Source organism: Diceros bicornis, chromosome 6 (assembly GCF_020826845.1).
Source record: "Diceros bicornis minor isolate mBicDic1 chromosome 6, mDicBic1.mat.cur, whole genome shotgun sequence".
Taxonomy (NCBI): domain Eukaryota; kingdom Metazoa; phylum Chordata; class Mammalia; order Perissodactyla; family Rhinocerotidae; genus Diceros; species Diceros bicornis.
Genome location: NC_080745.1, coordinates 82,523,724 through 82,539,497, shown reverse-complemented (window position 1 = coordinate 82,539,497; position 15,774 = coordinate 82,523,724). Strand labels below are relative to the sequence as shown.

At 39.2% G+C, this 15,774-nt stretch overlaps 1 protein-coding gene across 1 annotated transcript in view; it reads right to left on the bottom strand.

Moving 5' to 3' along the window:
• INPP5F (inositol polyphosphate-5-phosphatase F) overlaps nucleotides 1–15,774 on the bottom strand; it is an 84,938-nt gene that overhangs the window by 37,591 nt on the left and 31,573 nt on the right. Inside the window, exon 3 of the mRNA XM_058544125.1 lies at nucleotides 8,662–8,798. Coding sequence (XP_058400108.1) covers nucleotides 8,662–8,798 — 137 coding nt within the window. The remainder of the gene's footprint in view (nucleotides 1–8,661; nucleotides 8,799–15,774) is intronic.

Here is a 15,774-nt window from a genome sequence, read left to right as displayed (position 1 = left end):
CACCAAGTAGTAGATTCCTGTTAAGAGCTAATAGTTACTAAAAGCTTACTATTAGTGTCTTACTTACAAAATAACTATTACTAGACAATAAACAGGATGGGGGGAAAAACCTTAATGAGGAGAACAAAAGCTAGTTCAAGCTCTGATTTAAAAAAATTTAAAAGGGGGGGCATTCCTGTTTTAATCAAATTTGGAAGTGGACAATCTTGTCAATTATACCCCAATAAAGCTGAGGAAAAAACTGAAAATGGAGACTGATAATTGGTCCAAATATTCAGATGTAATGGAATCTTATGGATTTTAAGCCTTTTCAAAATTATGGCTCTATTATAATCAAAAACTATCTATTATAATCAAAAACTCTACTCACATGGGTTTCACAACATGATTACAACTTTACACTGCTCCTGCCCTACCAGTGACAACAAGGGAACTAAAGAGGAAGTGAAACATATTTACAGTCGTCCTGCCAAAACTAACCTAATTTAATTTCCCCTCAAAAAAACAAAAGTAACAAGACCTTGAGTTGATGGGGAAGGACAGAAGAACTAAGCATATAGACACTGCTGACAGCAATTCATCACTCCCTCATCCTCTCTGATACACCGTCTTCACTCTGCTGCCACTCGTCACTCTTTACCTCTTTCACCGCTTCCTTTCCAACCATTTTACTTTCTTACTGTCTTAGCATCCCAAGGTTCAGTCCTTGAGCCCCTTCTCTCCCTGCATTCACTCCCTCAGTGATTTCATCCAGTCTCACGGCTTCAAATCCCATCTATATGCCAACCTCTCCCTCCCAAATGTATGTTTTCGGCCCAGCTCTCTCACCAAATTCTAGCATCACAAATCCCAACATTTCTACTCAACCTCAACAAGTCCCAAACTAGACCTTCATCTTCCCTTCACTGCCTTCATCTCCCACTACTCTCCTCCCCTTGTTTCCTCCACTCCTTGCTGTTCCTCACCACGTCAGGAACGCTTCCACCTCAGGAGCTCTGTTCTAGCTGTTCTTTCTGCCCAGACACCCTCTCCCCAGATTCCTTACCACAATCTCCAACCCTGGCCACTCCCTCTCCAACCCTCACTGTGGTCAACTTTTATTCCCCATAGCATTTACTACCTCCCAATATATGACATAATATAATTATGATGTTGATGTTAATTGTCTGTCTCCCCTACACACACTATAATGTAATCTCCAAAATGGCAGGGATCTTTGTTTTTTTGACTCATATATTTCTAGTGCCTTAGCAGTACCTGGCATAGAAGGTCTCGATAAATATTTGCTAAATGAATGAATGGGCTCTGATGCTACAAATATAAGTGGCAACTTTCAGATTCACACACAAGGCATGTAAGTAGTCCTGGGAAAACCATCACTCCCCTCTTCCATGAATATACCTCATACATCCCCACCTTCCTTGGTGCAGAATCAGCGGGGTAGCAGAGAAGGAGTTTTAAGATACTCTCCCTTTAGTCCCCTGCTGCTACTTCTGCTTGTGGCACTGCGCAATTGTTGGTTAGCCACTTTTATAGAGAATGTTAGTAATTATCTAGTCCCATTAATAACACTTTCTTTAAAACATCTGAAAACATGCCGCAAACCTAGTTATTGATTGCTACAATTTTAATATTCAAAACAGGATATTATACATTGTCAGACATAGTTATTCCTTAAGAGCATTCAAGGGCCGGCCCCGTGGCTTAGCGGTTAAATGCGTGCGCTCCGCTGCTGGCGGCCCGGGCTCGGATCCCGGGCATGCACTGAGGCACCGCTTCTCTGGCCATGCTGAGGCCGTGTCCCACATGCAGCAACTAGAAGGATGTGCAACCATGACATACAACTATCTACTGGGGCTTTGGGGGGAAAATTAATTAATTAATTAATTTAAAAAAAAAAAGAGCATTCAAGCCAGCAAAATCCCCCTCTCCCCCCCTGGAATACATGAAAGACAATTCTAAAGATCTAGCTATTCTAAAGTAATGTTGTAGCAGCATACCTAGTCTGCACCCACACTTTCCTCATTCTTAGAGGAGGGGAGCTGTTTTTCCCTGCAAGGCTGGTTTCCTGCTGTGTCTCTTCTAGATCAAGACCCTGCCCCATCATCCCCCACCCTTCCCCCAATTAGCCCCTTTCCTACCACCTTTTAATATTATTCAAGTTTACCAGAATCTTTTTTTAATCCATTCCTCAACCCTGGAATTTTCTGTGAGTTAGCAGGGTACAAACAGTGACACAGTCGCTGGAATTGTGAGAACTATAGTCTGATTAGCCAGCCCTGGTGGTCTAGTGGTTAAGATTCACTGCTTCGGCCTGGGTTTGTTTCCCAGTCAGGGAATCACATCACCGATCTATTAGTTGTCATACTGTGGCAGCTGCAATGTTGCTGTGATGCTGAAAGCTACACCACTGGTATTTCAAATACCAGCAGGGTCACCCATGGTGGACAGGTTTTAGCAAAGCTTCCAGACCAAGACAGACTAGGAAGAAGCACCTGGCCACCCAGTTCTGAAAAAATTGGCGATGAAAACCCTATGAGTAGCAGTGGAGCATTGTCTGATACAGCACTGGAAGTTAGAGGATGGTGCAAAAAGACCAGGCAAGGCTCCATTCTGCTGTACACATGGTCACTAAGAGTCAGAATCCACTCAACGACACTAGCAACAAATAGCCTGACTGGAGTAGGTCAAAGAGTGAAGGCCCAATGAAAGCGTTCAGGCAGAGTAAAACAAGGGCCTCTTCAACTCTGAAAAGGATAAACCTTATCTCCAAGAGTAAGACACTAATGATCACCCCCTGCCATCTCTTCCTCTGGTCCTCATGACACCAATCTCTCCAGGTTCTTCTCCACCTCTGACTGTTCCTTTTCAGTCTTCTTTGTTGGCATCTCTTTCTGTCTCTAAAGATTATGGTGGTTCCCAAGGTTCTATCCTTAGCTCTCTTCCTGTTCTTCACACTCTGTCTAGAAAATTTCATACTCTTTCCTCATTTTAACTACCACTATGTTTAACTCCACATTTCTAACTCCATTCTTTTGCTCTGATCTCATGATCCAAAAATATAACATCTCCCCACTACTGACACACTAGTCCCTCAAATTCAGTATCTCCAAAACTGATCAACATCTGTCTCCCAAATCTTGTTCCTTCTCTGGTATGCCCTATCTCAGGCAATGACTATACCACCCACTGGATCACTTACGCAAGAAACCTTAGAGGCATCTTCCATTACTCTTCCTCTTAAAATCTCTCCTATCGACCCCAACTACTTCATGCTGATTGTTATTGTGTTAATTCAGATCCTTTACCTTTTGCCCAGATCAGTGTTTCTCAAGGGAAGCGCTACTGGCTTAACAGACAGGAGCATTTTTTATGCATGATTATCCCACTCTGTGCAGACAACCTACCAGCCTCCTTTGCATGAGCTGGGGAGCCTCACTCCAGCACCAGGCTTCAAGTATTGAGCATGGCTCCAGGCCCCCATCTCCCATGTAGCCCTTTTAGTTCCCTTTACCATGTAGGGGCCAAATCTCCACCTGCCACTGTCTGCTTCTGGATCCCGAATCCAGGAGCCTATGGTCTCAGTTCCGTCTACTGTTCCATTTACAGTCCATGAAGACGCTGCTTCTCTCTAGGCCTGGCAATGTCTTCTTTTTCTTTTTTTTTTTTATCTATCCTTTCTGGCTTAGAACAGAGTTGATATAGGCCCAATATCCCTTAACTTCCTTATCGACAACTCCAAAACCCAAAAAACTCTAAAACCTGAAAATTTACTTTCAAGTTTGTTACAAACTCATTTAATGGCAAAATATGCCCTGAAGTGATATGAAGCTATTGATAGTCATCATTTACCTCCCCTAGTATGAATATTCATATAACCTTCAAGAAACTTAATGTGCTGTATTGTGGGGTAACACCCCAGACTCACTGGGTACAAATAGAATACATGGAATAACCTTTAGAAAACCCCCAAAAACCTGACTTCTAAAACACATATGGCCCCAAAGTTTTCAGATAAGGATTGTGATCTGTATAGCAAAGCACAAACTCACTACGCCATCTTGTCTGGAAGTCTCTGTCTCTTAAAACCATTTTTTTCTAAACAGAAATTTAAAACTACTTTAAATATAAACATTTTCAATGGATATTTTAGAATCTTCCATATAGTTACCTTTAGAAAAGAAAGTATAGACCACTATCTTTTTAAAAAGGTTAAATTCAGTTCTGAGCATTAGTAACTTCTTGTGTGTATCTACTTAGCTGTACTACAAGTAGTTGGTATGCATGAGATGGTTAAAAAGGTCAAAGGGTTTCTTTTTTTCCTGTTTTTTGTCTATGAAATTGCTATTTATATTTTTTGGCCTGTTTCATCTATGTGTGAAACAATGTTGTCCAACAATAAACCAGAATTTAGTTTTGCGGAGTGGTTCTAAAAAAAAGGTTAAATTCAGTCCTACCAAAAAACAGGGATAGAGAAAATTACTTCTCAAGATCCCTTCCAGTCCTAAGATGCTTTGTTTAGACAGAGCTCTTCGGATTACAACATGTAGTGTTGACAGCTGGGTCACCTTCCCTTTTCCAGAGGCCCAGCCAGTTCTGATAGCACATGCTCTGGTTCTTATCACAACGCTGATACACAGGACCTCAAAAAGAACACCACCACCACCACCCCCCTGGTGCTTCCCTCCTTGTTCTCTCACTCTAGCAATTTACGTTTCACAACCAAGATTAACAGCTGATGCTGCTGTTAAAGAAAAGGAAAATAAATGATTTTACTTTAAAAGTTGGTATCTATGTCCATCTGGAGTTAAAACTTTAAACAGATGTCTAATGGGAAACTAAGTATGGAAAATGATGCGGTTATCTATTTAGGCAATGAGATACAGCACATAAGATATGCAGACATGGAACACAAGCCTATAAAACTTTAAAGGATGTTTTTTCAAAAGAAAGAAGATCTATGTTCTCATTTATTTGAACTCCACAGATTCTTCATATCTTTGTATAGATCATTTTTTTAAAATGGCAGATTACTTTGAAAAACAGTCTAGCAGTTCCTTAAAAGGTTAAACATAGAATTACCATACGACCCAGCAATTCTGTTCCTAGGTTTACACCCAAGAGAAAAGAAAACAATGTCTACCAAAGATTCGTTCACAAATGTTTACAGCAGTATTATTCATAACAGCTCCAAAGTGAAAACAACCCAAATGTTCATCAACTGATGAATGGAAAGATAAAACATGGTCTGTCCATATAATGGAATAAAAAGGAATGAAGTACCAATATATATACTACAGCAAGCATGGAACTTTGAAAGCACTCTGCTAAGTAAAAGAAGCCAGTCACAAAAGGCCACATATTGTATGATTCCATTTATAAGAAATGTTCAGAATAGGCAAATTTATAGAGACAGAAAGTAGATTAGTGGTTGCCTAGGATTGAGGGAGCTAGGGTTTGGAGGCAAATGAATGACTGCTAGTAAGCACAGGGTTTCTTTTTGGAGTGATGAAAATGTTCTAAAACTGATTGTGGTGATGGTCACAAAACTGTGAATAAATTAAAAACCATTGAGTTATATGCTTTCAATGGGTGAACTGTATAGTCGTATGTGAATTATTAAAAAAAACTGACAAGCAAGCCATATACTTGAGGTAAAAAGGCAACTAAGGCAGAAAACTAGACATTCTATTAATTCCAGACTGAAATAAAATTGCTTCTGCTCCAATTACAGAAGATGGACGAGGACCTAGCAAATGTGAGAACAGTCGTCACACTAGAGGGCCCGAGGGTCCACTGGGGAAGGATGAAAGCAGTGGGTATTCAGAGTGATACATGGGTGTCCAAATCAGAAAGACACACTAAGACGACACAAGCATCAGCGTTGTTTAAAAAAGTCTTTTTACCTGCATAAAAAGTATGTTCATGAAAAACAGGGGTTAAGTAGGAAAAAAATATGTAAAAATGCGGAAAATAACAACTATTCTGGTAATTTGAAAGTAATAGTGGTCCTCCAAAAAGCTTAGGGCAGGTGGAAACAACCATTAAAACTCACTGGAAGATTGACAATGATTATTTCTAAGTGGTGAGATTTTTTCCTTTTCCTCATGTATAATTTACTGTATAATCGAAAAACAAAAATTAAGCTTTTAAGAGCTCCTTTTAAATAAAGTTATATGGGCCGGCCCCGTGGCTTAGCGGTTAAGTGCGCGCGCTCCGCTGCTGGCGGCCCGGGTTCGGATCCCGGGCGCGCACCGACGCACCGCTTCTCCGGCCATGCTGAGGCCGCGTCCCACATACAGCAACTAGAAGGATGTGCAGCTATGACGTACAACTACCTACTGGGGCTTTGGGGGAAAAAAAAATTTCTAATAAGAAAAATTGTCATAATAAATCAAAACTTTAAAAAAAATAATAAAATAAAGTTATATGGAAATTGAAATAAGGATACCAAAGATTTAATTAACAGGACACAAAATAAGCGAGCTCTTGGTGATTTTCAACGTAGCTGTTCTGTGCCCTTCCTCCTATTGTTCACTGTTGTAAAGCACCTTCACCACCAAACAGGATAAAAAAGAGGGAGAAAAAAGGCTTACATGCAAATTTCTAAAATTATATTCTCCTGAGAAAGGTGTACCAAACTATTCACTAAAATAGGATCTGAAAATACACTCGGTACAGTAATTACATTTACCCCTAACTAATAAAGGTCATCATAGCTTCAATAATTAACACAGACTATACCTTTAATGCCCCTGATAAGTGCCGTAGCTTATACAGTCCAATAGTACTGCAAAAATACTCAATCTCATTTTCATTTCTATTTGAAGATAATCTCTTTCACTTGAGAGTAACAAGAGAAAGAAAAGGAAAAGTTTGAAGAATAAAAAAATTCTTTAAGCTTTCATGCTATTCACATTTTTGTGTTTAAAAATTCCATGTAAATGTTATTTCCTAAAGCTTTTCTCCTCTCCATTTATACAACTGTCAGCTACTAGTGTCAAAATGTTACACACTGGTGGCCACAAAGGGCATCAGAACACCTCCCTGAAAAGTCCAACGAGGGTCCCAAGCTTCTCTGCATGAGGAGTGACAGTTCATTTCCCCAGGGTCAGGAGTGCTGAATGTACAAACTGATGACTGACAGGTGGACACGGTGCTGGACGAGCGGGCCCCCGGCTCTAAATCTAACTGCCAGGGCCCCAGGCTTAACGCTCAAACCAGAATGCCAGCCCAAGAGGTCCTCACCCTCAAGGCAAAGGTTGGTGACAGAAAGCCATGCTGATCTTTCAATTTACTAGCAAAGCCATTCAAAAGACACTGATGACAAATTCACGGGCTTAGTAAACTAACACAATTTTTGCTAGTCTGGCTGCTCTTCCCTAAAATCAAATGCAAACCAAAACTGCCAGCACTTGCTTTTAACAGGCCTAATTGCCAGCTAATTTATTTGTCTCTAGATCGGCAGTAGTGAAGAGTATTCTGGCTCCAGTGCCAATAAAGGGAAATAAGAAGTACATACTCTACTCTTTTTTGGATTCCTGTAACATATAGAATATCAAGGTCCTCTTAAACTCGTTTTAATTTTGGTTTCTTAAAATTAGATTGTCAAACTTCCAGTAAAACCTGAACATAAAAATAACTATATTTTTACTTAGTTTTTTCAACAATTTAACCCTGTTACCAAACTTCCTCCCCAAAAACTCAGCCTGGAAAAACATGTACTGAGCTGTGGGGCACTGGGTGCTATGTTACCTGTTACCTGCTGTTCAGGTCACAGGGAGACAGCTCAGCAGAGTGCTACAGGGCCAGAGGGCCTGAGTCCAGGTTCGGACCCTACCACACACGAGCTGGGTGCCTCAATCCTTGCCAAGGCTCCTGTCTTCATCTGTACAACATGGATCCTAACCTTATATGGTGGCCTGAGGGATTAAATATAATAATCCATGTAACCCTCAGGGCCTGCCTGGCACATCACATGGTGATCAAAATAGGCTAGGACTATGGCAGAGCAATGACATCCCTAGACGCCACCTCCCCACACCGATAACAGGCACAATACAAATGCTTTTGTGGGTTACTTCTACCAGATGGTGGCACAGCGTGAAAAACACTGGCCCTGGGCAATCTCATTATTTTGGCCTTAAGTCGCTCTATTGTGGGCTTGGTTTCCTCCTGGAAAATGAAAAGATCGCACTAGATCAGTGGTTTTTCTTTCTTAAAAAAAAAAAAATTACAAAAGAAATATACGCTTAGAAAAATCTCAAGAAATACAGATAAAAGAGGATATAGTAAAAGTTAAGTCTCACCTTCTTGACTGCCCCCCGTCCCCAAAAAAAGTTTTTAAGCTGTACTATGCAGAGTCCTGGGGCTCCCTGGAGGCAGAAGGGGCCAAGCTGGCAGGGCCCCAAGGATTCGCTCCCCCCATCACCACCTCAACCAGAGCAACTCTGCTTTGTGTATCTTATATACTAGATTTCACAGATTCTGAAACAAAAGTTCCACTACTAAAATAAATTTTGAAAACCACAGGATTAAACTACTTTAAGGATGTTTATCCAGCTCCAAAATTATATGATTCTGGTCTATTAAACCAAATTCTCATATTTACTATCATATTTATATCAAGTTTCCATAAAATTTCCTGCGACTTCACCTTACCTCTAGCTCAAGATCCTGAGGCTCCATTTCAGAAAGTGATAGCACAGCAATTTTGGTAACTTTACAGACTTCATGACCTCCTGGAAGTTTGCCCACTGATGCTTTCTGCCGAATTAAAATAAGCCACCATGGAAGATCTGAAAGAGAAAAGCAATGTCTGGTATCTGTAAAGTGCTACTGACCTGGCAAGCTGAGGGTGAATAACCTAACAACAACAAAGTGTGCATCAGATACAACTCTTCAAAGTAAAGCACACGACAAAGATATAAAAATGGCCCTTAAACATGTGAAAAGATGTTCAATCTCACTCACAATTAGAGAAATATAAATTAAATTGTAGTGATACTGTTCTCACCTATCGGATTGGGGAAAATAAAGTATGACAGCACGTTCGCTGGCAAGGCTGCGGGGAAGCAGGCACTGTCATACAATGCTGGTGAGAAGACAGACAGATGCAACATTTCTGGAGGGAAATTTAGTGATACCTAACAATAAAACATATGCACTTACCTTTTAACCTAGCAATCCCACTCTTGTGAATTTACCCTGAAGATACACAATACAAGAGCACAAACACTCAAGTCTATTCATCACAGCAGTTTGTAGCTGCAAAACACAGGAAACAACTCGACTGCCCAGAAATAGAATGGCTGAACCAACTATGGCACATCTACTCAATGGAGTACTATGCAGCCATGAAAAAATAATCTATGAACAGATAAGGAGTGCTTCCTGGATATATTAAGTGGATAAACTGGATATATTATTAATAAATATAATAAGTACATAATATAATCATATAATGAGATTACTAAATCAAAGTACTAAAGAGTATCTAGAATGTGCCACCCTTTATGTAAGAAAGATATGAGAAAACATGCATATACCTGCTCATTAGTACAAAAAAACGAAAGAAAAATCAGCAATCAATGAGATTGGTTACCTACAGGGGTAGGCGGAAATGGGATGGAAGAAGGGGGAAACAGGAATGATAATGGGATCAGGGGAAATGACAGTTCTCTGAGTATACCCTTCTGTATAGTTCTGACTCTCAGAACCATGGTAATGTTTCACATCTCCTCAAAAATAAAGAAATAGTTCAATTCAACCAGAACGTGGGGGGAACCCAAAACAAATGCAAACAGTAACCCAACTCTGCTACAGATGGAAAATGTAACCACACTGTACGAGACAGGGAAGAAAAAACTCACCTAAGTAACTTTGGAAAACAGTATTTTGTAAAGATAAAGACAAAAAGAACTGTACACAATATTGTACTCTGGTTAGTGAATTTGTTTATCAGAAGGGTATGGGTTAGCAATTCCCAAACTACTTTATGTGTAAACACTAGGACTGAGCAAATAAGCAAATATATTGAGGAGAATGGAGGCGGCAGGGGGAGATGGTAAAACAAAAGAAATCTTTAATAAATACAAGAGAGAAAGAAGGAAAGAGAACACTCAGAGGCCTAGTAGTTATCTTTCCAATTTTTACTTCTCACAAAAGACTTTTAATTAAATGAGCAATAGTCTATGAAAGACAGCATGCAAAAGCAACTTGTCAGTTTATGAGGTTACACTCTTAAAAAAAATAATACCTAATTAGCACCAAAAATAAAAATAATTGAAATAGTGTTTCAGGAATTTCTTATTATAGACAAATAACATGATGGATACATATTTCCCATATGAAAAAATATTTTTAAAAAAGATATATAGTATTTCAATTTCCCCCATTTTTTTCCCCAATATTAACCAACTCTCATTTTTGGGATAGTGCTTTGAAGATGTGCTTTAGGCATTTCATAAACACAAACATTTGGAAACATTTCATAATTCTTTATAGAGTAGGGTGGAAATTTACTCCAAAGTTTAAAGGCTCTTATAGGCCAATTCATTACTCACTATCATTACACATTAACCAAGGACATCCCATGTGCTGGGAAGTGTGTCAGGCATGGATGGATCAAGGTTACCAAGCACCTAACACTTAATAAACCTAACATATAATAAAGCACATACTACATAATGCACTGTTGAAGGTCAATACATTTTGTTAAATAAGAAGAAATCCTTACCACAGGTCTCTCAACCTCACAGGAGTAATTTCTGTTTTACACTGAACAACCTAGAATATCGGCAGCTGACCAGACGAGCCAACGTCTGGAAGCCCTCATCCTGGTTCACCCTTCTTGCTGCCGCTTACTTTGGATTCACTTCATATGAACTCCACAAATTGTGATTTAATAAATTACAGCAATGACAAAAACACAATGTGCATAATCAAACGGAATAAACGTCTTTCCAATAAACCATCTAATGGCAAAGTACCAAAATATAAAAATATTAACTTTCAAACACAGAGGTTTTGTCCCATACATAAACTCACTTGGGAGACCAAAAGGCATCCTTTTTTTCACAAAAAAAACATTGGTATTGCTAATATTGAAATTCAACTTACAAAGTCAAATACATTTTAAAATAAAATACGCATGTTTTTCGAGTTTAGCTAGCTACTCATACAGAAAGAAGGTGAGAAACTGAGGAACTGCTTTAAAAAAATATTACAGATTGAAGTTCAATATACCTGGGGAGTTATAATGCAGATTAAATCTGAGAAAACACCACGTAAATGATCTCAAACAACAGAGAAAGAATCCTGTAAACAGCAGCCTCCCTCTCCAGCGAGGCTTCAACGTTCCGGACTTTGAGGTCAGAACTCAGACTCAGATTTTAGCTCCATCACTGATTTGCCATGTACTACACAGCACAATACTTAACTGCTCTCATTCCTGGTTTTCTCATCTGTAGAAGTGAATAAAACTGCCTACCTCAGAGAGTAGCTGTGAAGATTAAACAGTAATTTTTATAATTCATGTTATTACTACTAAGAGCTAACGTTTACCAGATAGCAAAACATACTATAAAGTTATGGTAAATAAAACAATGTGGTACGGGTATAGGAATGGACAAATGAATGCTAGAATAGAACAGAAAAGACAGACACAGACCCACGTATATGGGCATCTAGTAAATGATGATAAAGAGAGGGAAAGGACGGTGTGTCGATAAATGGTGTTGAAATACATATTGAAGTATATATGTATATAAAATCTGCTTTGAAATGATTTAGCAGCTGGGAGCGTGGGGACCATGGATAAAAAACTTCTTTTTCGGGGCTGGCCTGGTAGCATAGTGGTTGAGTTCGTGCACTCAGCTACGGCAGCCTGGGGTCCGCAGGTTCAGATCCCAGGTGTGGACCTACACATCACTTATCAAGCCATGCTGTGGCAGGCATCCCACATATGAAGTAGACGAAGATGGGCACGGATGTTAGCCCAGGGCCAATCTTCCTCAGCTAAAAGAGGAGAATTGGCAACAGATGTTAGCTCGGGGCTAATCTTCCTCACCAAAAAAAACACATCTTTTTGTAGTTGTCTTCCAATCAGATCTACAAATTGCATTGGGATATTATGTCTCTCAAATCTTTTAATCGAGTTTCCTGTCTTACTGTTTTCACTCTCACACATTGACCAAAAAGAAGAAACTAAGAGTAAAATTAATAAGAAAATAGATATCTACTAGTTATAATCTAAGTAAGGTGGGAGGGTGAAAATGTTCTAGAATTAGATAGTGGCGAAGGCTGTACAAACTTGTGAATATACTCAAAATCACTGAATTGTACACTTTCAAAGGGTGAATTTTATTGTATATGAATTACATCTCAATTTTTTTTAAAAAAAAAAGCTCCTTCTAAAGAACAAAAGAACTTGTTAGGAGTCTTACCTACTGGAGCAGAGAATACAAAAGTAAAAAGTGTATTCTCTGCCAAAGACAGAGGTTAAGCTAGGATAGCCTACTAGTTCTTGAAATGTATCAACATTAGTGAAAAGACGTAGCTGTTTGGAGTAGTGTTCAAAGGAATAATTAAAATTATCACAATAGAAAGAAAATGAAAATTTCTAATTATACACTGAGGTATTTCCAGGCAAAATCACTGAGATTAGAAAACAAAGCAAAACGAACAAACAAAAAACATCATGGGAAATAACAGCAATCTCTATTCCTATAATTATTTTGCCTTTGGTGAAACAAAACACCACAACAACCCCCAAAAGCTTGGAAAGTCCGGCAAGAATGAGCATGTGAGTTACAGAGTTAAACGATCCAAATATATTTTTTATAGTTTGAGTTTTAAGACAAAAAAAAAATGTAGACGTATAGCATCACTATTGTTTAGCAATCCCAGTATCCATCAGGCACACTTTTGTAATAAAATTTTTAAAACCACCCATACAGACCATTGTATTCATTTATATCACCCACCAGGAAAAGAAACTTGGCTCAAAGCCGCCACACTGAGATCTAGATACGCAGTGTAACCAAGCGGCAAAGGCAATTTAGTCTGGTAAGGTCTTTTGGCATAAAGACATTTTCAACTTTTTAAACATATCACAATGGGGAAAAAGTCAATTTTGTAACACTGGCTCTCCAGGAAAAGACAGACAAGGAAATGTGACTTCCCCAGCAAGATAAGAAAACGGATTAGGAAATGATTATCTTGAAAAGTATGACTAGCAGGGCAAGTAAAACAATAGTCCTGGAAAAGATTCAACTGCTTGCCCAATACAGTAACTGACTCATTAAAAGGGGATAAACAATTGTGGGATAAAGATTTTCATCAAAAATTTTTTTTTCATCAAACTTTAGAAAAAAAATAATGTTTTCACTCTACTCACGACCTCACCTCTAGGAAGTATTGCATCTACCTATTTCTCGACACAGCTATCCATCTTACCATCAGATAGGAAAGATAAGCACTTAGGGCCAGCCCCGTGGCTTGGCAGTTAAATGCTGGTGCTCCGCTACTGGCGGCCTGGGTTTGGATCCCAGGCACGCACCGATGCACTGCTTCTCTGGCCATGATGAGGACGCATCCCACATGCAGCAACCAGAAGTATGTGCAACTATGACACACAACTATCTACTGGGGCTTTGGGGAAAAAAAGGGAGGAGGATTGGCAATAGATGTTAGCTCAGAGTCGGTCTTCCTCAGCAAAAAGAGGAGGATTAGCATGGATATTAGCTCAGGGCTGATCTTTCTCACAAAAAAAAATTAAAAAAAACAGAAAAGAAAAGATAAGCATTTAACGAGTATCCAGCAATCCTTTTTATTTTTATTAATGTTAATTAGATAGGAAATATATGAATACATTCCATTTGTTTAAAAAAGTAAATATTACAGACAAAACTAAAGTTCCCTTTGACCATTATTCCCCACTCCATGGAAATTCTTTAACTCTAATCCAAATCCCACTTTGTGAGTTCTAGATAAAGCTGTGCGGCATTAAAAAAAGAGTAAACACCACCAAATACTCATCAGTGGCTCCTTCTCAAAGAAAAGTTCTCAGTAAAGAAGTCTTTCTTTTTGCACTTATAGTTGATAGGCTTATTTAATATTTAATTAAATTATGTGATTACAATAGCGAGTAAAACAGGTCTGGGAACAAACACAACAAACAATCCACCAGAAGAAGAGGGCTTCCTACTCAGTCCCCCACCAGCCGCCAGCCTTCAGAGCACCCAGTGCATCCACCAATAGGCTTTGCAGAGGCAGTGGGGCATGCTGGTTAATCTGGTAAACAGGATTAAGTGAGATTCAATTAAAAGAGCTCCTGCCGATAGAAATACATATGCAGTACATACTGGTATGTGCCAGACACTTGAAGTGAATAAAATATTTGTGTGGAAATGATTTTGCTTTTCTGGTTTTTTTTTTTTTTCCTGGCTTTTTCCAAAGACTGGTTCTAATTTGAACTGGTTCAGTACGATTTTTTTTTTTAAGACTTTATTTTTTGAGGGCTGGCCCCGTGGCTTAGCAGTTAAGCACGCACGCTCCGCTGCTGGCGGCCTGGGTTTGGATCCCGGGCGCGCACCGAGGCACCGCTTCTCCAGCCATGCTGAGGCCGCGTCCCACACACAGCAACTAGATGGATGTGCAACTATGACATACAACTATCTACTGGGGCTTTGGGAGGGGGGGAAGGAGGAGGATTGGCAATAGCTGTTAGCTCAGAGCTGGTCTTCCTCAGCAAAAGGAGGAGGATTAGCATGGATGTTAGCTCAGAGCTGATCTTCCTCACAAAAAAAAAAAAAAAGACTTTATTTTTTGAGAGAAAAAAAAGGGACTTATTTTTGTAGAATACAACCGTAACTTATTTTGTAGGTTCTGTGCTCACTGCTCTTTTGGACACTTTGCCGTTTCTCTGCATCTCTCTCTAAACATTCATGATATGACCAAAGGTAAAAATAAAAAGAGAAGGTGAGTCTGCTATCGACTCTCACATGTTGACCTCCTCTAGCTTGCACCAAAACAGCAGACTATATTCCTGAGGACAGAGCGCTCCCTTCACCACTTCTGGAGCTCCAGGGAGGAGCGGCTGGGAAACGGTGAAGTGGAGAGCACCCACTGCCTTAACACTCACAGTAGATTTTGAAGGAGAAGCCAGCACAGTAGAATTTATAATTAATCCACATGCCAATAAAAACTATCCCCAAGACACAGGTGGATACTATGCACTCCAAAGTTGTCTGTAACATAATATTCAAATATAAATGTTTAAATTCTCAAAGGGCTTCTGCAGATCATGCCTCAAAGAGCCACAGAGGAGTCTGTATTTGCACCAGATATATCAGAGGATGGAGATATGTCGATAAAGATGGGAAAAGAGAATTAGGAAAGGAGATAATAGTCGGCTCATCTTTCCTTTCTTCTGGGTCAAGCTGACAATAAGAAAACTTTCTATGCTTCTCTGTCAATTCAAACTGACAGTCTGAACTAATAAATTTAAGCCAAATGACTCAGTGCTCTTTATATATTTTGAAGTTATGTTTAGGTGCATACAAATTTATGATTGTTTTATCTTCCTGGTGACTTGAAGCTTTTGTTATTTTTGAAATGTCTCTCTCTGTGCTTCTTGCCTTAAAGTCTGCTTTGATATTAGGATGGCTACATCAGTTTTCAATCGGTTAGTATTTGCGTGGTTTATCTTTTTTCTATGTTTTTACTTTCAACCGTTCTGTACGCATATAACTAAGGTGTTTATCTTTTTTT